The sequence below is a fragment of the Sciurus vulgaris genome (assembly GCF_902686455.1).
Source record: "Sciurus vulgaris genome assembly, chromosome: 18".
NCBI lineage: Eukaryota > Metazoa > Chordata > Mammalia > Rodentia > Sciuridae > Sciurus > Sciurus vulgaris.
Window position 1 is genome coordinate 11,330,602 of NC_136479.1, and position 21,892 is coordinate 11,352,493.

At 53.3% G+C, this 21,892-nt stretch overlaps 2 protein-coding genes across 7 annotated transcripts in view; one reads left to right on the plus strand and one right to left on the minus strand.

The window, feature by feature from the left end:
• The window catches only part of PARN (poly(A)-specific ribonuclease), a 578,557-nt gene that overhangs the window by 416,175 nt on the left and 140,490 nt on the right, over positions 1–21,892 (minus strand). For 2 of the 6 annotated variants that reach the window (XM_079120582.1, XM_079120579.1), the window contains exon 24: positions 19,309–20,229. In XM_079120582.1, coding sequence (XP_078976708.1) covers positions 20,177–20,229 — 53 coding nt within the window. In that variant the 3' untranslated portion in view covers positions 19,309–20,176. Of the gene's footprint in view, positions 1–19,303; positions 20,230–21,892 lie in introns of those variants that run through there. The other 4 variants (XR_013760652.1, XM_079120583.1, XM_079120580.1 and 1 more) reach the window with 4 other exon arrangements.
• Positions 1–21,892, plus strand: part of MRTFB (myocardin related transcription factor B) — a 386,264-nt gene that overhangs the window by 270,064 nt on the left and 94,308 nt on the right. The window lies entirely within an intron of this gene.

Consider the following 21,892-nt stretch of genomic DNA (forward strand, 5'->3'; position numbering starts at 1 on the left):
AAGAGTGATCTGCCCGCTGCCTCCCAGCTGGGCTTTTCTTTGCCTGTGAAATTGTTTGAAGCCATCCAAGGAAATCAGGAACCTGAGCTGAGGACACAAGCCAGGATTCCCAGGGCCAAGTGCTAGGGCAGCTTGGCTTCCAGAAGGCCAGGGAAAGCACAGGTTGGGCCACATGTGGCGCTCACCTGAAGAAGGTGAGCACAGTAGAGCATACCCCAGGCCTGGGAGGCAGTCGGCCCAAGTCAGGTGACCAGCTGGGGCATCTGGGGACCCCCAGAATTCTCTAAGTCCTGCTTCTGAAAAGGGCAGGGGTCAGGATGGGGGAGCCACCTTGAGACCTCAGGAGGGTTATGTGGAGACTCAAATGGGTTTCAAGTTGGAGCAACTTCAGTAGGATCCTGGCTTCCCCGCAGGGTGCTGTGTGACCCCAGGCCTGTTGCCTCGCCTCTCCGAGTCTCAGCTGCCACATCTGCGAAGTGCAGGAACTGCAGGTACCTCCCTCAGCCTCTGTTCCACAGAAGGCTCAGCACAGCAGCTGGCACCCAAGGTACCCTCTGCACCTCAGAAATGTTGAGATGTGACAGGGATGGTCAGCAGCAGGGGACAGAGGCCAGACACGTCCCCTCAGCCACATGCTCACTCGCAAGCATTGATGGTCACCCGCTGCTTGCAGCAGAGGGTGGAGCAGGGGAGCAGACAGACCAGCCCTGCCCCCAAAGAAAATGAATCTGTCGGGACTGGTCAGGACCATCCTAGGAAGCAAAGGAGCAGGGGCTCGGGCAGCCAGTGACGGGGCATGCACTCGGGGAAGGGCAGAGGACCAGTGTGAGCTGGACAGGTGCCACACGCCGAGGCTCCGAGGCAGGAGAGTTGGGGTGGCACGTGGGAGGCTGGGAAGGGAGCCCGGACTGCAGGGGACGCCTGGGGGTGATGGGGGCGCCAGCCACTCGGGGTGTCCAGTGGCCAAGACTGACCATGAGCTGGGGTGGGAGGTGGGCTCAGGAGGGGGCCTGGAGACATCGTGTGTCCCTCCTGCAGTTGGGAAAGTTGGCCCTGCGACAAGCAAGAGGGGACAGAGGAAGGGCCAGGCAGCCCTGCTCCTAAAGCTTTCCAGGGACAGGACACCCACCTGTAGCCCCCAAGCCTCCAGCTGCCTGCAGCCTGGAGCCCCCCACCGACCTGCTTGGACCCTGGTTCCCGAGCTGCCCAGCCTGCCGACTGGGGCCTTGTGTCTTGGGTAGAGATGGAAAATTCACCCCCAGGCCTCCTGCCTTATCTCCAGAAGCCCGACCCAGAGGAAGCGCAGTGTGACAGCAGACTCCCCTTGGACAAAGGGAGGGACAGGTCAAAGAAGGGCCCTCCAGCGTCCACCCACCACCGTGCTTCTGGACCAGGGCTGACTCACGAGGCGAGAGGCCCCTCCAGCAGAAGCCTGCCCTGCCCCAGCTCTCGGGACCCTACTTGTGTGTATCTGAGCATCTGTGTCCCCAAGTGATGTGAAGGGGCACCACAGGGAGGGGCCGAGGGACAGGGGGAGGTGAGGAGGCTGCAGAAAGCACGCAGGGCAAGTGGCAAGAAGCCAAGCTGCCCGCTTCCCCACTCGCTGGCCAGGCAGAAGCAGGTGGGTGGTGAAGCCCGGGGAGGCAGGCAGGGGATGAGAGGCCCTGGGTGGAGAGCCAGGGGAGTCCAGCTGTGGGCAGACACACCTGGGCCCTCCCGGGCCCTCTGTAGCAAAAGGGGGATCCCTGGCTCCCACTGGAGGCCAATGCCCTTACCTTAACCCACAGTCCAAGTTCAGGGCCAGCATGAAGTCACTGGGTGACCTGCCATCCCTGCATGCTGGGGACTGAGGGATTTTCTGGCGTGTGAGAATTTCATGCTAGAATAAGACACCACTGGGCAAATTGGGACCCTCCATCATCCTGGCAGATGACTGAATGGTGAGATGGACGAGTATCCAGAAAGTTCCCAATTCCCTGATTATCTTCCCTCTCTGATCGTCTGCAACAGGCTCTTTGAACTCCAATAGTCTAGAGCAAAATTTCCTAAAGACACTCAATCATGCTGGGGAAAAAGCACAAAACCAAGAAGGCAGAAAGATCCGGTGTCTTTGGCGACCCCCTTTCCTGCAGAATGCTCAGGAGAGCACCCCTGAGCACCAGAAGGGGTCCTCAGGGGCATCCACCAAACCAGCCCCTGCCTCACCCCACACTCACTTCCCCGCTGTGCAGCCCTGGGCATGTTGTTTAACCTCTCTGAGCCTTAGGTCTCTGTGGAAGGAAAAACGAGAGGCCCTCACTGGGAAGGATGAGGCAGAGATGAGTGCTCAGCTTAGTGCTGGCCTTGTACGTGGCACACAGCGGGCTCTGGGCAGATGCCGTCTCCTGTCTTCAGATTTTAAGCCACTTCCCTGACACCCAGATCCTGGTCAGTCAACGCTTCCTTGGGCCTCGGAGAGGCTCTGTAACTCGAACTCCCTACTCAACTGTGCTGGGGACTTTTAATCTTTGGTCATTCATTCAGGAGTCCAGCAAGTGTTTCCCACATGCCAAAACCTGTGCTGGGCACAGGGGACGATGGCAGGAAAGCTGCCTTTACGGAGCAGCCCCTGGAGACAGATGGTTCCAGCCCAGTGGAACAGACACGGAGCCAGCCCAGGCCCACAGCTGTAGCCAGCAAAGCCCAGCCCGACGGAAGACAGGTCCCCTGGCCAGGCCTCCAAGAGCCACTCCCTGCTGGCTCAGCGCAGGGCGATACCCTACCACTCAGCAGCCCCTTCCCCTCCCAGGCCAGCTGGCCTGTGCTCCCGGCCCCCTGAGGGTAGAGGCCACACGGAGAGTCTGCAGCAGTCTTTAGCAAGGGCACAAGGAATGGGCACCATCTACGCCCCTGGGAGATGCAATCAGAGCAGCTAGGAAGAGAGGAGACGGCATCTGCCCAGTTCAGAGAGCCGAGCCACGCGCTCGGCGCCGGCCGTGAGTGCAGCGTTCCCCCAGCACAGCCTGGGCCGGGAGTTAGGCTCAGGGTCTGCTGCAGCCTCAAGGCAGCCTTGGGACGTTGGCACTGTCAGGTCCCTGTTTTGTAGGTGGAGAAACTCAAGTTCAGAGAGGTTGAATAACTTGACCGAGGTCACACAGAGCTGGACCTTGGCCACGGCCTCCTGAAAACAAAGTGATCGACAATTGGGGCAGCTGACATTCTGCAAAGCCACTTTACACACACGGTCTCCTGTCAACCTCGCAACAACCAGGGACGAGGTCACCTCGCCCTCTTACACAGCAGGCGACCAAGGTTCAGAATCAGTCACTTGCCTGAAACTGCCGAATGGGTGGACAGCAGAACCGCACTCAGCAGACGCCAATGACCCAGTCCCAGCAGAAATGGCGGTCGTGCCCATTTCCTGTTGCCACTATGCCAAAACGTGGAGACTTAAAACAAGATGAAGTCTTCCCAACTCTGATCAAGGTGTCGGCAGGGCTGCATGTCTCCTGGGGGCTCTCAGGGAGGATGCCTTTCCTCGTCCTTTCCAGACTCCAGAGAGGCCCACACAGTTGAACTCAGGACCCAGCCTCTGGCCTCTTCTTCCTGCACCTCGTGTCCTTTTGAAAGGACCCTTGGGATTAGATTGTTGTGCCCACCTGGCTTATCCAGGTGACTCTCCTTATCTCAAGATACTTGATCATACTTGCAAAGTCCCTTGTACCACCTAGATGGACATATGCACAGGTTCTGAGGATTGAGGCCGGGCCCTCTCCAAGGGCCTTTACCCTGCTTCCCACAATGGTCATGGACAAGCATCTGCATGTCATGTCAGAGCTGTGTATCTCTCTGCATAGCTGCACCCACATCACCTGGGCAGCTTGTTAAGCCACAGGCCTGGGCTCAAGAGGGCTAGCTTTCTAACATGTGCCCAGGTGACATCAATACTGCTTGTCCAAAGACCACATTTGGAGCTGCAAGAATCTGGAACTGAGGTCAACAAACTTTCTGCAAAGGGCCTGATAGCAAATATTTTCAGCCTTGTAGTCCTACAGGTAGTCTCTGCTTCAACCACTCAACTCTGCTGAGGCCCAAAAGCAGTCACCTAAGCCGGGCGTGGTGGTATGAGCCTGTAATCTCAGTGGCTTGGGAGGCTGAGGCAGGAGGATTGCAAGTTCAAAGCCAGCCTCAGCAACTTAGCAAGGTCTGTCTCTAAATAAAATATAAAAAGGGCTGGGGATGTGCTCAGTGGTTAAGTGCTCCTGGGTTCGATCCTCAGTACCAAAAAAAAAAAAGAAAGAAAATCAGTTAGCCAGTACCCAAATGAATAGGCATGGCTATGTTACTATAAAAGTTTATTTATGACATTGAAATTTGAATTTCCTAGAGTTTACATGTGCCAGAGAAATCCTGTTACTCTTGACTATTTTTAACTATTTAAAAATACAAAAAAAAGGACTGCAGAGTAGTTTAGTGGTAGAGCACTTGTCTAGCATGAGTGAGGCCCTGGGTACAGCCTTTAGCACCATACAAAAAAACTGGGGCAGGGTTGGAGGGGGGTGTTTTGGTGATCACTCCAAAGCATAAACTAAAAAATTTCTTCAAAGCAAAATAAAGCTGGGTGTAGTGGCACTAGCCTGTAATCCCAGCTACTTGGGAGGCTGAAGCAGGAGGATTGCAAGTTTGAGGCCAGCCTGGCAACTTAGTGAGACACTGTCTCAAAATTTAAATAAATAAATAAAGGAGCTGCAGATGCAGCTCAGGGGCAGAGCACCCCTGGGTTCAATCCCAGTACTGCAATAAATAAATAAATGAATAAATACATAAAATAAAATTAAAATTGAAAACCATTCTTATTTCACAATCCATGCAAAATCAGACAGTCAACCAGATCTGGCCTGCTAGCCTCGGTTTGCAGACCCCATTCGAGAGCACCAGTTCCACAGGAGCATGAGTCTATCTTATTTTGTTTGCTGTAACATTCCTTGCAACTGTAACAGGGCCTAGCGCCTAGTAGCTGCTCAACAAATACTTGCTGAAGGAAAGCAAATCCTCTCACTTAATTCTCACAACTGCTTACCAAGGGGTGTAGTCATAGACGCTGTTCCACAGAGGTGGAGCTGAGGAGAATAATTTCTCTGGATTTACTGATGGGAACACAAGCATTTAAGAGCTGGCCTGTCCCAGGCCCTGCGGCTAGCCTTCTGAAGGAGGCAAAATCAGGCGGATCCTCCTAAGCAGCCTGAGGCCCCTCCCCTACTTGTTGCCCATCCCTTGCAGCCCACAGCCCCGCCCCTAAGCAACCTGAGGCCCCGCCCCAAGCAAAGCCCCGCCCCCTACACTCCAAGGCTCCGCCCCTACGAGGCCCCGCCCCAGGCCCGGGCCCAGGCCCAGGCCCAGGACCAGGACCAAGAGCCACAGAACTGGCTGCATCCCAGGCTCCTGCAGGGAGAGTACTCCTCCAAACAGCGGGTCTGGGACCCTTCATGCCAGCCACACCTCCAGCAAGGCCTCTCGGAGCTCTCACAAGGCGATGAAAGGCAGCAGTAAATTCTGTGCTTTGTTTGCTGGAAACAGCGAACATCCCGGCTCAGCTCGCCTGGGCAAACAGGCACCGGCTCCGCCAGACAGGACGGGGCGGAGGTCAGCGGATGCTGGCGAAGGCTGCTTGGAGCACCAAGCGCCCGGCAGGTTAGGGCCTGGCAAGCAGATTCCCTAAAGGGGCCAGTCTGGTAACATAAACATCAGAAACGGGTGGAGTTGAAACCACAGGCGCCAAATTGCCGCTCCTGCCATGAGCAGGGACACCTGTCCAGTTTCACGGCTTTTTAAAGCCCTCTGTGGCCAAGACAACGCCTGGGAGAATACCACGTGGCCCAAAGACGTGTTGGTTTTACAGAGGGAGCTGCCCACCCCAGGACCTTTGCCTGTGCGTCCCAGCTGCCTAGAACGCCCACCCCATTAATTAGCTCCTTTAACTTCAAGTTTCAGGAAAGTCTTTGCACCCTGCCCCTCCCTCACCACAGTACAATCTCACATGTTTGCTGGACCGAACAGTCTGTTTACACCTGCACTGGTTTCCTAGGGGCACCCAACAAATTACCTTAAACTTGGTCCCTTAAGACAATAGGAAGTATTGTCTCCCAGTTCAGAAGGGCGGATGTCCAAACTCAAGGTGTTGGCAGGGTTGTCCCCTGCAGGTTCCTCGGCGGGGGACCGTTCATGTCTCCTCCTTCACTGTGGCTGCTGGCGGTCCTTGGAGCTTCCCTGCTGGTAGTCACCTCCTTCTCTGCCTCTGTCACATGGCCTGTCCTGTGTCTCGGACCTTTCCTTCTTTCTCTTGTGAGGACACTTCGTTATTGGATTTAGGGCCTACCCTAAATCCAGGACGATCTCATCCTAAGCTCCTTAATGACATCTGCAAAGACTCTTGTTCCAAATAACGTCCCGTTGGCCGCTGCCCGAGGTTGGGACTTGGACATATCTCTTTTAGGGTCGCCATCCAGACCCGCCGCCCTCCTAGACTGTAAACGCCACGGAGACAAAGACTGTCGCCTTTCTTCCACCACAGTCCCCCCAGCACCCGACACTCACACTTGGACACCCAGGACAGTCAGTGAATGTTGGTTGACCACAGCCAGGAGGGCGAGGCAGAACTGGGCAGGAGCTGCCCAGCCCCCTTCCTCCTCCTCCAGCGGGTTTTCCCTCCAACATTTGCTCCTCCCTCCTCTCAGGGCTCAGGTTTGTGTGCAGGTGGCATCATCCCTAGCTCAGGGATGGCCACGTCTCTCCAGCCTGGACAATCAAACAGTACCTCCCACTGGACACAGTGGACAGACGACTCCGTCAGCTCAGCACCCACAAGACTCAACTGGGGCTTCAGAGGCACTTATCCTTGGGAAGCTGAGAGCTTGACCGTAACCTGGCATCACAGGCAGCCATCTTGCCACCATGAGGAGGGACTTGTGCCTGAATGAAGCCACCGCAGAGAAAACTAGGGACCACAGTCAGGAGGGGGTCCTGGAGCCACGTTTGGGTGCCCAGATCTAGTATTCCTGCAGCCACTTCCGTGCCTGCACCTTAGTTGCGTCAGTCAACAGGGACTCTCTTTGCTGAAGCACGCTCGAGATGGCTTTCTGTCAGGGAAGACAGGAAGAGAACTGGCTTGTGGGGTGGAAGTGCACATGGACGCAGGGAAACCAATATGGAAACTGAGGTTCGGTGTGCGTGGGCCGTCCTCCCCGGGGTCACCATTCCGACTTGGTTGCAGGCTCCCTGGTTAACGGACATAAGGAAGCATCAGAGGCAAGCCCATTTTGAGCATGTCAGCTTCTAAGTGTTCCCTTGAAGGCAAGACTGATGGCTAGGTAGCGAGGGAAGGGGGCATGAGTTGGGATGCAGACATGGGAGCAGATGTGCTGAAGGAGGCTTGGGGCCAGTGCCCAGGACTGGGAAGGGGCCTGGGCTTGGCAGTGTCTCTCAGAGGGGCCCCGGAGAGAGAGCCCTCAGTTCTAAGAACAGGGCGAAGGCCCCAAGCTTAGTCATAAGCTCCCACCTGCGAGGGCCCTTGGGGCTTGGATTTGGAGCACAGAGCAGGCCCGTGTGGCCTGGAGACCAGAGGCCTTCCCACACGTATCCCACCTGTGTGCTCCCAGCTCAGGGCAGATGGCAGCGCCCCATACTTTCCATTTGATTCAGGGAGATGGATGGCGACACTTTACACCCTCAAGCTGTGTGTGGAACCTGTCCACCTGATCCCTGCTCTGGAGCCGAGCAGCCTCGGGGGGGCCACCTGCGGCTCTGTCCTCAGCTGTCCTGGGGCCTCTCTCCACCCTGGCTGCACACTCACCATGTCCCTGGGGAGCGGGGATGCCCACTCTTGCTGCCACAGTCATCTCTCCACATAGCACTTCATGAGCTTCAGGTGAGATGTCCGTGTGGGTCAGCCACATGGCTGACCGCTCTCTCTCTGGGCCACTGACTTTATGTCCAGTCTGCTCTTGTCATGAGCCACTTCCCGCACACCAGCCAATGGCCATATCCAATGCCCCTCATTTCCTGCAGTCCTGAAGCTGGGGTCTTAGGGAATCTCTTTGGAGGCCCAGGGTCTCTCTATAGAGCCACGTATTCCTGCGACCCTCCCCACAAATGGGCCCCAGTCCACCATGTCCTCCTGTGCCTGGATTGCCCCATCCAGAGTGAAACAGGTGTGTGCCCCTGGTCACTGTCCAGTTGAGAGTGACCTCATGGCAACCTGTGAGAGCCAGTCACGTGCAGAGAGTGGGGTGGGGCGGGGCTTAGGGGGGGAAGCTGTGACTGATGGAGTGTGTGGGTGCCCCACTGGCATTCTTGGACAGAGCACCTTTGTGCTCTGGGGTTACATGGCCACCCCGTGAGGTCTGAGAAGGTGAGTGCTGAGAAGGTTTGCCACTGGGTAAATGCCAGGCTAGGGACACAAAAACCCAGCGGTAAGACTTCCTGTGACAGACACTACCTGCAAGGAGCCAGTCGTGAGCAAACAGCCAACCATTATGTGGTTCCAGCATCTCAGATTCCTAAGAGGGCACACAACGGCAGAACTCAGTGTTAAGAAAATAATCCCTGAGGACCACTTCCGTAACTCTGTCACTAAGCCCCATGGTCACCCGATGTGGTGAAAACCAACCTGACACATGGCCAGCTCCCAGCTGCTGTGTATCAGAACAGACGCATCTGTGGCCCCCTTTCCCTCTTCACCCACCAAAGCACTGCACGCACACGCACGCGCGTGGACGCATTCGCAGACACTCACACGCACAATCACACACACAGCACTCTGCTCAGCTGTCCCAGGAGAGGTGTGCAAACTCTTGGTGCATCGTTTTCTTGCACCATCTTCTAAACTCAGTGCGCGGTCTCAGCATAGCTCTCCCGTCCACCGAAGACTTTTTAAGTTCACTGCTCCCAGGGACGGTAGTGACCAGGGACTCATGCAGCTTCCACGTGGCCAGGGCTCCCTGCATTTTGCAAGCAGGACCCTAATGAGCCTCTGCAACTTCATGCTGAGCACTTATTAATGTCAATTTTTAAAGCCTACAAAAATATGTTAACACGGCATTCAATAAGAGATAAACCCAGCATATATACCCATTTCCCCCTAATCTCTGATTTTAATGAAATTGCTGCTTTTACAAAATTCAAAAGACTAATAAAGACTTTTAATAATGCAGTGGAGCCTTCTGCGAATATTTTATTAAGTCCCCACTAGTTTACTGATTTAAATAGGAGCAGGAATGTTAGCACATTGTTCACACACACACACACACAAACACACACACACACACATTTGGTGCTGGGGATTGAACCTTGGCCCTGGTACATGCTAAGCTCACACTTTACCACTGAGATATACCCCTAGCCCCTTCCAATATTATTAAAGGAGATTAAAGGGGAAAATAATTTTGAGATTTATCCATTTATTTAACTCCCTAGAACATTTATTTTCTCTGAAAGTTCTTGGTTTCAAGCTAGTCTTTTTTTTTTATTTTTTTTTATTTTATACTTGATACTTTAATGCTGTTAGAAACACCAAATATTAATGTAGAAATATTATAGATTGATAACCTAGGTTAAGCCTAGAGGTAAAGTGAAGACCTAGTATTTTCTTTCTTTTTTTTTTTTTTTTTCAATACTAGAGATCAAACCCAGAGCTTGTGCATTCCAGGCAAGTGCTCTGGCACTGAGCTATATACCCTCAGTCCAATAATGTTGACTAATTTTATTTATTTAGTTAGTTAGTTTTGAATAGCTTGAAATAGTGGGATTTCACTGTGTGTGAAATGATTCCACGTGATTGTGGGACCCAGGGGCACACTCTCTGGACTTTTCTACCAGATCCTCCATGAGGGACAGAGTCCTGGGGGATGATTACAGGGACTTTTCTCACTGTTGAGCCAGAGAGATGAGAGGAGGGGCCTCCAAAAACCAGAAAGGAACGTGGCATTTGTTCATTCAAGAAGTGCCTTATGATCCCATTGTACAGAGAAGAAAACTGAGGTTCATAGGTACATAGAACTTACCCAAGGTCAAAAACAAGCAAGCGGTATAGGCCGGGCTTGTTTCCAGTTTGTTTCTTTACAAACCATCTTTCTTCCAATGCTTATGGAGAGAGGCCTTGGGTAGGGGGCCCGGAGGGGTCGCCTGGAACTCCCACCCCATCTTTCAGAGAAGGCTAAACAGGAGACCAGAGTGCACTGTGATAGCAGCCTGGCCAGCCGAGTGGACCTGTCAGGAGGGCTGGAAGCAAAGATGGCGGTTTTCCTCATCACTTCCTCTCCTGGGGCATGCCCAGCAAGGAACACTGTGGACTGGAAATCGCTGGTGTGGGAAACATTCCCGATTTCAGAACAAACAAGAGGGAAGGCTTCAGTGAAAGGGCAAAAGTCTGAGTAACAGATGGTCTGGGAGAGAGCCGGCCTGAGTTGGAAGGCTGGCAGTGCTGTCGGGGCTGGATTCAGGCTGCCCTCTCAGAGGAGGGACAGACAGGCCCAAGGCCACCTCCTGCAGAAGATCCTAACCAGATCCCCCTGGAACAGGACAGAAGGTTCCTGCTGAGACAGGGCATCCCTCCCCAGGGAACTCCAGTTCAAACCCAGACGACCCTGCCCTGGGTCATGGGGGAGGGATGCCCCTCAGCTCAACCTCCACGCGGCCTGCTCCTGTGCAGGACCCGCCTCTGCTCCCTCTCACTCATGCTGACCTGCAGCAGGACCTTGCACGGACCTTAACCTGGTTCACAAAGGATTCGTTACCAGCTTATCAGGTTGCCCTAGGTCCACTAGCACTTCCCAAGGTGCGAAAAGATTTTCACAAGTTAAACTTCACACTTCCGGTTAAATGTGCGTCCTGGTTTGCAGCTACTACGCTCCAGCAAACCCTTTTTGCAGACTGCAGGGCTCTTCCTGCATCCAAATAGTCCCTTCCGTTAGTCTGGACTCCTCTGGTAGCCAGCGTCAGAAATATAACTCCAAATAAGACAGGTAAAAGGAAGAAGGTGCATTGATTTATGTCACTGGAAAGGCCGGGTAGACCTAGCACCGGGCACACAAGGATCCAGGAGGGATATGCTCCCTTAAACTGGGTTGTCCGCCCTCTGTTAATGGGTTCTTAGCGTGGACTGGAAACAGATCCTGTCCCAGCACAGTCCTCTAACAGGCCAGGGACTCTGCCCTGCCACTTCCCAGGGAGAGAGACTGGCCTGTTAGGGTCACCTGTCCATCCCAGTGCAAAGGGCACTGTGACTGGCTGGACCTGGGGCATGTGCCCACCTCCTGTGGTTAGGAAGGTAGGGAGGTGTGAAATAGCAGGCCCCAGCAAAATCACGTGACTGGAAAAGTTCAGCTCAAAGAAGAGAAAAAAGCAACCATTTCCATGTCAGTCCAACATTGCATGCATGTAGATAAAGGTTTTTCTGTGCATGTTTGCAAAACCAAGCGCCCATGGAATCCAGGTTCCAGATGGATCCCAATGCCTGGCTACTGCCTAAGCCCTCTGACAGCTGCCCTGCCACACTGAAGGCAGAAGAGCTGCTGGTAAGCCAGGCTGCTAATTCCAGATGACATTTGGCCTTTCAACCCTGGCAGGCTGAGTGGCAGCTGAGTGTAAAAATCACAGCTGGACGTGGACAGCTCTTGGCTGCCAAGAGGAAAAGAGAGTGGGGGAAGTGCAGACCCCATTCATCTTCTGTGCCCGGAAGGGGCAAGTGGACACGGCCTGCTGGACATCTCCCAGCTCTGGATGAGAGACATGGGGTATAAGCTCCTTATGATTTTGTTTATGGGGGGTGGATACTGGACAGAACCCTTATGCATGCCCTACCACTGAGCCACACCCCTAGCCCTTGGAAGCTCCTCCCTCCCTCCCTCCCTCCCTCTCTTCCTTTCCCTTCCCCTTCCCCTTCGCCTTCCCCTTCTTTTTCTCCTTGTACTGGGAATGGAACACAGGGGCGCTTTACCACTGAAATACATCCCCAGTCCCTTAAATTGTTTTTTTATTTTTTATTTTGAGACAGGATCTCACTAAGTTGCTGAGGCTGGCCTCAAATTTATGATCCTCCTGCCTCAGCCTTCCAAGCAGGTGGAATTACAGGCCAGTGTCTGGCTGAAGCTCCTTATGATTTTTTAAATATTTATTCAATTTTTTGTGTGTGTGGTGCTGGGGATTGAACCCAGGGCCTTGTGCATACAAGGTAAGCACTCCACCAATTGAGCTATGTCCCCAGCCCCTATATATTCTATTTTTAAAGGATATATAATTGCACATATTTATGGGGTCCAATGTGACATTGTAATACATATATTCAACATGTATTGATCAAATCAGGTAGTTGGCATATCTATTGCCTCAGAAATTTATCATTTCTTTATGTTGGGAACTTTCAAAATCCTGCCTAGTAGCTCTTTTGAAATGCATAATTAATTGCTATTAACCATAGTTACTCTATGGTGCTATAAAGCATCAGAAGTTACTCCTCCCATCTAACTGCTTCCCTCTTATCTTCTCTCTTTCTTGTGATTTCCTCCCCAGCTGTTTGGAACATAAAGCCAAGTGCGTTTCCTCAAAGGACTGAGTCATGCTGGCAGTGAGGCTGCATTGTGTCTGCCCACAATGACCTTCAGGAGGCAAGGAGGCCAGGCCAGGAAGTCATAGTGGGGTGACCCAATGGCCAACCAGAGAACTCCCAGGCTTGGCGCCACCATGATGCTCAGAAGCTGACCAATACCTACAGCTACTGACTGCTGTTCCCACTGCTGCAGAGGGATCAGGTCCTGCTCCCAAGGGAGGAAAAGCCCGTGCCCAAGAGAAGAGTCAGAGGGGCCTCCCCAACATCTGGAGGCAACGGTATCCCATTCCAGAACAGGATGGCCTCAGGAGTCCATGTCCTGTCATCTTGCCCAGCAGCATCTCATCCTCCAAAGCCTGTCAACAGACCTCATTGGTGGGGGTCCTGACTGAGATGACCGCATGGAGGCTGCTGTTTACCATCCAGCCGATCTCCCCTCTGCTGCACATTGTGCCCTATTTTCTTAGTCACCTCACCCACATGGAGGCAAAGCAGGTGAACACAGGGAAGGGAAGCTGGTTCTCAATACTGCATGTCACCTCTGGGCAGGTGCAGGGATGGACTGTGGGCCACCATGTCCAGGCCCTGATGTGAAAATCTTCCCGTTGCTCCGTGTCCTCGCTGTGAAGTCATGGCAGTGCCTGACAGTTCTTTCTGAAAATGTTTATCTGTTTTTCTCCCTTTTGGTGCTAGGTCTGGAGGGAAGCAGAGGAGAGGGACAGAACCTTCTGGAGTCTCAACTGAAGCACTCATCCCCCACAAAGGGACATTTGCTTCCAGAATTGAGCTGTTTCTCCGCACATGGGTCTATTTTTGCAGTAGAGCTGGCTGCCCCATGCCAAGGTTTCTTACCGCAAATAGAACTTCTGGAAGGGCCTGCTGGTTTCCTCTGGGCTTTCAGACACCTCTTCACATTTCATTTGGCTTCCCTTCCCAATCCCCAAAAGGAAATATTTGGAGTCTCTTCTGTTTCGTTGCTGTTGCCGGCACCTCGAGGCTCTCTGGGGGACCCCTTCCGGGCGGCAGCAGCTTCACCATAGCCATGGGCCCTGGCCCTGGTACACCCCTCCACCACTCCCAGGAAGCTGAGCCCGGGGCACCAGGGGTAGCCAGAGTGCAGGCTGAACTACAGACTCATCCCCAAGTGAAACAGAAGGGATAAGCACCAGAAGCCCCCCATCAGAATCCCCACCCCTTATGCCCCCAGCTGGTCCAAGTGCCTTGGGCTCCCACCTGTCACTTGACACAGGATTTGGGAGTTCATCACACCTTATCATGGGCAAGGTGACATACAAGTGAGACACCTCAAGGGATGCCTGGAGTCTGAATGGTCTAGAAAAAAAATCCCGAGTTGAGTTAAAACAGATGGAGGAAAAACTAAAGACCACTTTACTAGTTTGCTAGAGACTGTCAACCCGCCAAGAGCCACATGTGGCCAAGACTGGCTTTGGTTGGTCAGGGTGCAAGGTCAGAAGATGCAGGGGAAAGTTGTTTTTGGAGGCACGTGGAGCTTCAGAAGATTCTAGAATAACACCAAATCCGATCATTTGCAAAGCTTCCACCTAGTGCAGGTGACTCAACTCCTCTCAGGCAGTGTGGCTGCGAGGTGCCCAGGCTCTGCCCAGGCTCTGCCTGGCTGGGTGTGCGTTTCAGACCCTAGGATGTGTCCAAACTGCTCTAAGTTTTTGTTTCCTCTCTTCAAGGAACAAAAGGGATAATAATGGGCCTGGCACATAACACACTCTCAGAGCGAATAACAAGTATTTGCAAGAGCTAGCCCCTTAACGTGGAAAAGCGACATTTCCCCTGTCCCAAATTACCTAAACTGAAGACGCTACTGATTTCAGAGGAGGCAACCCTTAATGAGGAGAGAGATGGAAATGACATTTCCCTGGGGTTTGCTCCCAGCCCTCACAGATTTGACCATAACGAGTACAGTACATTTCCCCTTTCAGTTCTTGTCGCTGTCCTTCCACCAGCAGCTCCCAAAGTTTGGGTGCACCAGGATCCCCTGGAGGATGCCCTGGAGGTTGTTCCCGGACCACTGGGCCCCGTCCTGGAGTTTCTGGCTCAGTCGCACTGGAGAGGGGCCCAGGGACGTCATTTCTGACTAGTGCTCAGGTGGTGCCCATGCCACTGGCCCAGGGCTGCACTTTGAGATGGGGGTTCAGACCCTATGTCTGCCTCTTCCTAGGGTGGAGGTCTTGGGCTCTGTCACTGCACAGCTCTGGGCCTTCGTTGTTTTCATTGTGACTGTTTTTTAGAATTTTTTAAATCAATTTTAATTGCCCGTATATGAAGAACAGTGTGATAATTTGAGAAATGTATGCAATGATTGAATCAGGGTAATTATCATTTCCATCTCCATAAACATGTATCATTTCTTTCTGTTGGGAGCTTCGAACTCTTCTCTCGTAGCTCATTACGGGGTATATAATAAATTGATGTGAACTACAGTTCCCCTACTGTCTACGATCGGACACTGGGACTGCTCTGTAACTGAGCTCACTAGCTGGCTTTGAGGTGGGCATTTGGAGAGTGCTTCTCAGGAACTCTGGTCCTCCAGCAGGTGCCTGAATTAGAAAGCAACCTGGCAACAGAGATGAGGAGCCTGTAGGAAGTCTCAGTCCCCAGGTGCTCCTAGGGAGCCACCCTGTAAGACCCGCCTCAGGTAAGGACGGGGAGGGGGGTAGGCTGCAGGCATGTGTGCATGTGTGTGACTCGGTTCCTAGAGCTGCAGGAGGGAGTGAGACGGGGGAGTCTGGTGCCAACCCAGAGCCCTGACTCCGAGGCACACAGGACTGGCTCGGCACTTCCTCCTCCCCGTGTCACTGTCCCTCTGCCTGTGACGTCCTGTACATGGAGGACAGCATCCAGTCATCGTCAGGCCCCTGGCATTGTTGTTGCACATCCTGGGGTTTGAATTCCAGCTCTGCCACTGACCATGACCTCCAGGGGAAGTTACTGAGTCCATCCAAGCTTCGGTTGTATCTTCAAATGGGAATCAGAGTGAGAAAAGTATAAAGCCCTTAGACGAGAGTAACCCCGAGGAAGTGTTCCCTACTACCGAAAAAGCACAGTGGAGTAGAGAAGAACACTCTCAGAAGCAAGGTTCACATCCCAGAGGGTGGGTTTGTTTTAACATGGAAAGTTCTGGAGAGCAGCGAGTCTGGTTTTCAAGGCAGAGGAAGCACTCGGTGCTCCCACTGAAGAGACCCAGGCTCTGGATCTCAGAGATCCAGCACTGGAGCCCTGTGGGGGCTTCCTGCTCCCTCCCGGGGTGGGGCTGGCCTGGCCTGTGATGAGTGAGGAAACTGGGGCCAGGCAGAGTCCTCAGGCCCCAGCCCAATCTGCTGCGAGTCCAGCTGCTGCCCAGCGCGGGTAGGCGCTGCCTCTGAAGTGTGGTTTCCTCAGGCCTCATTATTCATGGAAACTCTTTCAGGATGCTACTGGCCATGGGGCCCAAGAGGAATGAGCCAGTGGAAAAAGGAGAGAACGAGGCTCTGAGGCTCTGCAAGGCGGGACTCCTGTGGCGCTAGGACCCGAGGACTTGCTGGTCACACACCCGGGCGAGATAAGGTCAATGCAGAAGCAGGAAAGGGAGACATCAGAGACTCCTAGCACACCGCCCACTCAGGCCCAGCCTCCCCAGACACCACCATGGATCAAGGGAGAGTGCGGCACACCAGGGGCTGGGTAAAGACCCGCCTCCCCGCCTTACCATCCAGACTGGCAGGGACCACATCAGTCCAAGAATCGTTGGCAGGCTGCCCGCTGCCTGCCGAAGCCCTGCCAGTGACAGCCCACCATCCAGGCTGAGAGCACCTGCAGGGGCGACTGGGTGGAACAGTCCTGTCTCTGCCCCCTTCTGCAGGAAGAGGCAAGTGCCCAGAGGCCGGTAACTGTTCTCTGGCTGGTATTGGAGCTACGGCAAGACGTTCTGGGGAAAGTGGCATGGGCCTGGCATGGGGCTGGCACAGATGCGCAGGCCTCCCTCCACGCAGCCTCCACACGGGCCCACGCTTGCAGACGGGCAGGCCTCCTCGGCCTCAAGCTCTGCGGTCTGGTATTTCCCTAGGTTCTCACTTGTAAGGAGATCAGCATGAGGATCTACGCATCTTATCAAAGTGTTCCTCACCCCCAACTCTCCCCGCAAATAAAAAATAACAAAGCGTTCTTCTTTTTGTGTTGTCTTCTCTTTTTTGTCAAGTTATCTTGTCTAAAACATACCCACATAAAATGACCCTCTCAGCAGGTGAACGTATAGCATTTTCTCCAGGCCTAGTCGGCATGAAGAGCTTTCTCAAATTCAAGTTCAGTGGCTTAACTAGAAAAAGCAAGAAGCTGAGACAGAAATGGACAAGTGGCTAAGACAAACTGAACCGCTGTTACCAGGGACCAGATAACCTGGAGCAGGGGGTGGCTCACCACCAGCAGAAACATGAACTGGCCTCCAGGTATTCGATTTCCCCTCCTCGACAAAATCAGATGCACCGGTTTACTCCGTGAACCAAGGGGGGGAAAGGATTTCAGGTGAAGTAATGAAACTTAAGTCATGAGATTAAAAAGAAAGTTCTCCAAAAATATTGAACTATTTTTAATACTCACTGGTTTCCTGGGCCAGGAGAGGGTGGCTTGGCCTTGGCAACAACCAAGTGTTGGAGCGTTTTCCTTTGAAGGTCAGGAGAGGCGCTTCAAACTGTCCAAGCACAGGAATGAGGCCCCTCTTGCTGCTGTTCAGCACTATTTTTTTTACAGCACTGAGGACTGAACCCAGGGATCCTCTACCACTGAGCTACATCCCCAGCCCTTCTTATTTTTTGAGATAGGATCTCGCTGAATTGCCCAGGCAGGCCTTGAACTTGAGATCCTCCTGCTTCAACCTCCAGAGTCTATGAGATTACAGAAGTGCACACACTTATTAGAAACACACTTTTTAGGTCAACAGGTATTTTTACTACAGCACCAAAACTATTTGGTAGGAAAGTCCTGCAAGCTGGAGCTGGCATGACTGGACATTCATGTGGAATGAAGGAATCTCGACTCGTCTCACACAATATACAAAAAAGTTAACTCCGGATGAATCACAGACTTAAATGCTAGAGCTAGAAAACTTCTAGAAGGAAACATGGAAGAATATCTTTACCACTTGGGGGTTTCCTAGGACACAGGAAGGAAAAGTTGGTAAAACAGACTTCATCAAACTTGAAAACTTGTATCCAGAAAAGGGGACTCTTAACAAGCAAGCTGCAGACTGGGACTAAACATTTGCGAAACAGCTACGTGGCCAAGGACTGATGTCCACAATAGGTAACAAACGGCTGTGAGTTAATGGTAGAGAGGTGAACAGCCTGGTAAAACATGGGCAAGGAAACCAGATACTTCACAAAGGAAGATACACCCGTGGCCACAAGCAAGTCATTATTAGTCGCCCCCGAGCTGAACAGCCACGCCACACACCACAACCCATGAGGACGGCCAAGTTACCAACGCTGCCAAGGAAAGGAACCCCGGGAGCTCTCTGACCACTCTGGGAAAAGATCTGAGGGTTTCTCAGAGTGAGACGTTCCTATCCCGACATGCTCCTTGGCACATACGTGGTCCTTGATATTTACTCCCCCAAATTAAAAGATGTGTTCTCAAAAAAATTAAAAAGACTTGTACAAGAATGTCTATAGCACCCCCGAGGAAGCAGCAGCCCAGGCTCTGGTCACCTGGAGAATGGATGAACAAATTGTGGCACATGGACATGCAAAAGCGAAGAGGAGCTCGACTCTTGCACGCCACAGTGGGTCGAGGCTGGCACCTCGGGCTGTGTGAGCATGGGCACGAGGGCTCAACCCAGGGCACGTGCATGCCAGCCACACTGAGCTGTCCCGTGGAGCTGCACCCAGCCCCAGTTTCCACTGTCTTGAGTATGGACTCTGGTTCTGTTTTCATGAAATTCTAGAAAAGGTCACTCTGTGGGGGAAAAAATTCACATCCATGGTTGGTTGCTCTGGGGGAGGGAGGAACTGGGAAGCATGGTGCACGGCCCTCAGTGGGCCTGGGTGTGACCCACTTTCCTTACCCGAGGGCAAGGGGTTTCCGTCCCCTCCCATGTGAGACCTATAGCGCACGAGGGGCACCACACACGCGTGCTCCTCGGGTTGTGTGCTCTCCACACAAGCGCCACCCACAGCCTTTGGACAGTTCCCCTTCTTTTTCTTTTTAAAGAGAAGTGTCGGGCACTACCTGTTCCTACCTGTGAGTCTGAAGCACTCAGTGGCCCCAGAAGCCCCTCCCAGATTCCTCCACTTACCGCCTTCCCCTCTGACCTGTGAGCGGCAGCAGCTGCTCAGGAGAAGGGTGGGCGCCTGCTGGTTCCTGGCAAGTCTGGCTTGTAACTCTGGCTACAGAACTCCAGGGGAGGGGAGCGGTGTGGGAAGGTGAGGTTCTCCACCAGGGAAAGCGTCTTACACCCCTGAAGCTGCACAAGGCCACGGACTTCCAAGTACACCGTGAGGGCTCGATTCCTCCCACCCTCCTATGCCACGGCCAGTGGCCACCACGGCTCAGGTCCAGGCACAGGCCATCTGACCCACAGAGGCCAGTACGGGAGGTTAGAGGTATAAAAAGAAAAAAATGATCCCCAAACACCTGGGTCAGTGGCCAGCTCTTTCCAGAGGTAAGGAACACATCTACACCCAGAGTGAATATGGTGTTCACTTATTACAAGGAGGAAGAAAGAACCAGGGTTCTATGAAAATTTCTTTAATTTTATCTTTTGGAAATACATTTTTAATCTTTATTTCCACAATACAAAAATGTTAAATATCTAACAATGATCTATTGGAAGCAGATTCACGGAGAGATCCAGGGTGTTTTGCTGCTGCTGTGACCTGTCCGCATGACAGGCTGATATGTGTTGTCGATTAGCCATGATTTCACTCACGCACGCGTCCACACACACACCCCAAACACAGACACACAGCGGAAAGACGGGCGAAGACACCTCAAGGCGCACACGGCACTATGTGCAAGAACAGAAACGACCTTTCACTCGGACACCCCCGTAAGAAGCTCAGATGGTTGGAAAAACAACAGTTGGGCAGTCCCACGCTCCTTCATGGGCTGACGCTGGTAGGCACCTTCCTGCTGGGAACAGGCCCGTGTGCCTCCTGTGTTCAGGCAGCGGTGGGGACGCAGCGGACCACCACCTGCAAGGCTCCACCACCTGGGCAGCGCCTCTCCACGCAGGAGTGCTGAGCCAGACCATGACTAGAGGATCCAACGTCGCACCGACCCCCCCAGGTGGAGTCCTGGACACCTGGTGGAGTTCGTGCCAGGAAAGGTTTCACATGAGTACAGGGTGATCAGCCGGCTAAAGATGTACACATCCATGACAGCCTACAACTGTGACGTTGTCAGCAGTTAGTTTAGATTAAAAGGGAAAAAGGAGAAACACGGCCACAAAGATACCAGCTGGTCTTTGAGGAGACGTGGGGCTTCGGCCCTCCCACAGCACATTTTATTAAGGTGAGTACAGCATGGCTTCAGGGAGCCGCCGCTCTTCCTCAGCGACAGCACCAGCAGTTTGGGTTGCTCGGGTCCTGGTTACCACGTGTCAGGAACTTCAAAGAGCTTGGCGGGACAGTCCTCGGTGTGCCCTGGTAGGGTAGCAGAAAACAGCATGAGCCACGGCCAGTGCAGAGGCAGCGCCCTGTGCCCTGCAGGCAGCCTCAGATGGGCAGGGAGGGCGGCTGCACGGTGCCCATGGCGGGCAAGTGTGCAGGTGGGTCCTGGCTGTGGAGCCCAGTGCCCAGCAACAAAGGCAAAGCCACGGAAACGTCACAGTCACAGGAGGGACTGGGGAAGCCCCTCTGCTCTCTCAGGGTGGCTGTCTGTTTACTCGTTTTCCAGGAGGGTTAAGTGGGTGGGCGCACACGGCGCCCCTCTCCTCGTACACACGCACTGTATTCTTTGCCAGCATCACGCTGGGCACTTACTTCATGTCATCTGCACAAAAGCCCACCAGGGTGCTACAAATATCCACTTGCTACAGTTGCCAGAACAGATTCAGAGGGGTGAGGGACAGCTGAAAAGCAGCTGAGAGGAGGTGTGGCCCTTCTCAGCACCAAGATCCCTGCTGCCCCAGGAGCCGAGTCTCTCAGTGTGGTGGTGGAGCTGGCACTTGAGGGAGACACCTCAGGGTGGAGGGAAGCTCTTCAGTGGGGTCCAGAGATCCCGAGATGGCAGGAGCAAGGGCAGCCTTCTCCAAGGTCAGCAGCACTGCTGGGGTCCTCCTCCAGAGCTGAAGAGAGCTCAGCAGTTACCAGGTCTCACCCTGAGTCAAGCCTCCTTTCCATCATGCCACCTTCTGCAACAGCAGTGGGGGCAGAGTGGCCACCGTACAGTCGAGCTGGGCCTGGACCATGCAGACTCTGAGCCCGGCTGTTCAACAGGGCGGCGGAAAATACCAGCACAGCCTCTCTCCCGGCTATTAATGCTCCCCAAAGGAACAGAAGTCTTTGAGGGAGCTTCAAATGGGGAGAGACTATTAGACACAGTGTCCTAAGAAGCAGGAAATCACTCAAGCTGAGGGGGGCTACTGTTCACAACGGAGAAGCCTGAAGATGAGGAGGTCTAAGCACAGGCAAGAACAGGAAGAGAACCTGCTCCACAGGAACCCCCTTCCCATCGTTACTGCAGCAGGATCCCGAGCCTGGATGAGGAGAGCAGGGAAGGAGACCTGCAAGTCTCCTGCCTTGGGTCTCACTGCTGTTGAACACGCACGTCCTGGGCTCCAAACACAGCCAACAGGACCACCCCTGGAAGTGGAGATGAGCAGAGAGAGGACCCCTGTGAAGACTACACAAGACAGGAAAGGAATAAAAATGATTTTTAAAACACAACCCTCTCCTCGGAACAATTAAACACCCACAGGTACCTGTGGACACATCAATAAGCACATTTTAAAAAATTCACGTAGCAAAGAAATTTTGCAGTAGCTGAGTGGCCATTCAAAGGTTAGCGCCACAGAGCCAAAAGTGGGGACCTGAAGTAAATTAAAACCAGTGAGAAGGAGAAAGAAGACAAACTACTAAAAGCAACTGCACTGTAATCCTCCCAATTTGCACCTGCCGTTAGCTGTGGTGTGAGAGTATGGCTGGGAGCCATCACACCCGCAGGAGGGACTCTGTGAAGAGCCAGTCAGAAGGATGGAAGGAGCAAATGCTTTGGAGCGAGGCCAAGGGCCCGACCATGTACTAGCTGGGCAGCTCTGAACAAATCACCTCACCTCGTCTATCAAGGATCCAGTGCACCTGTCGC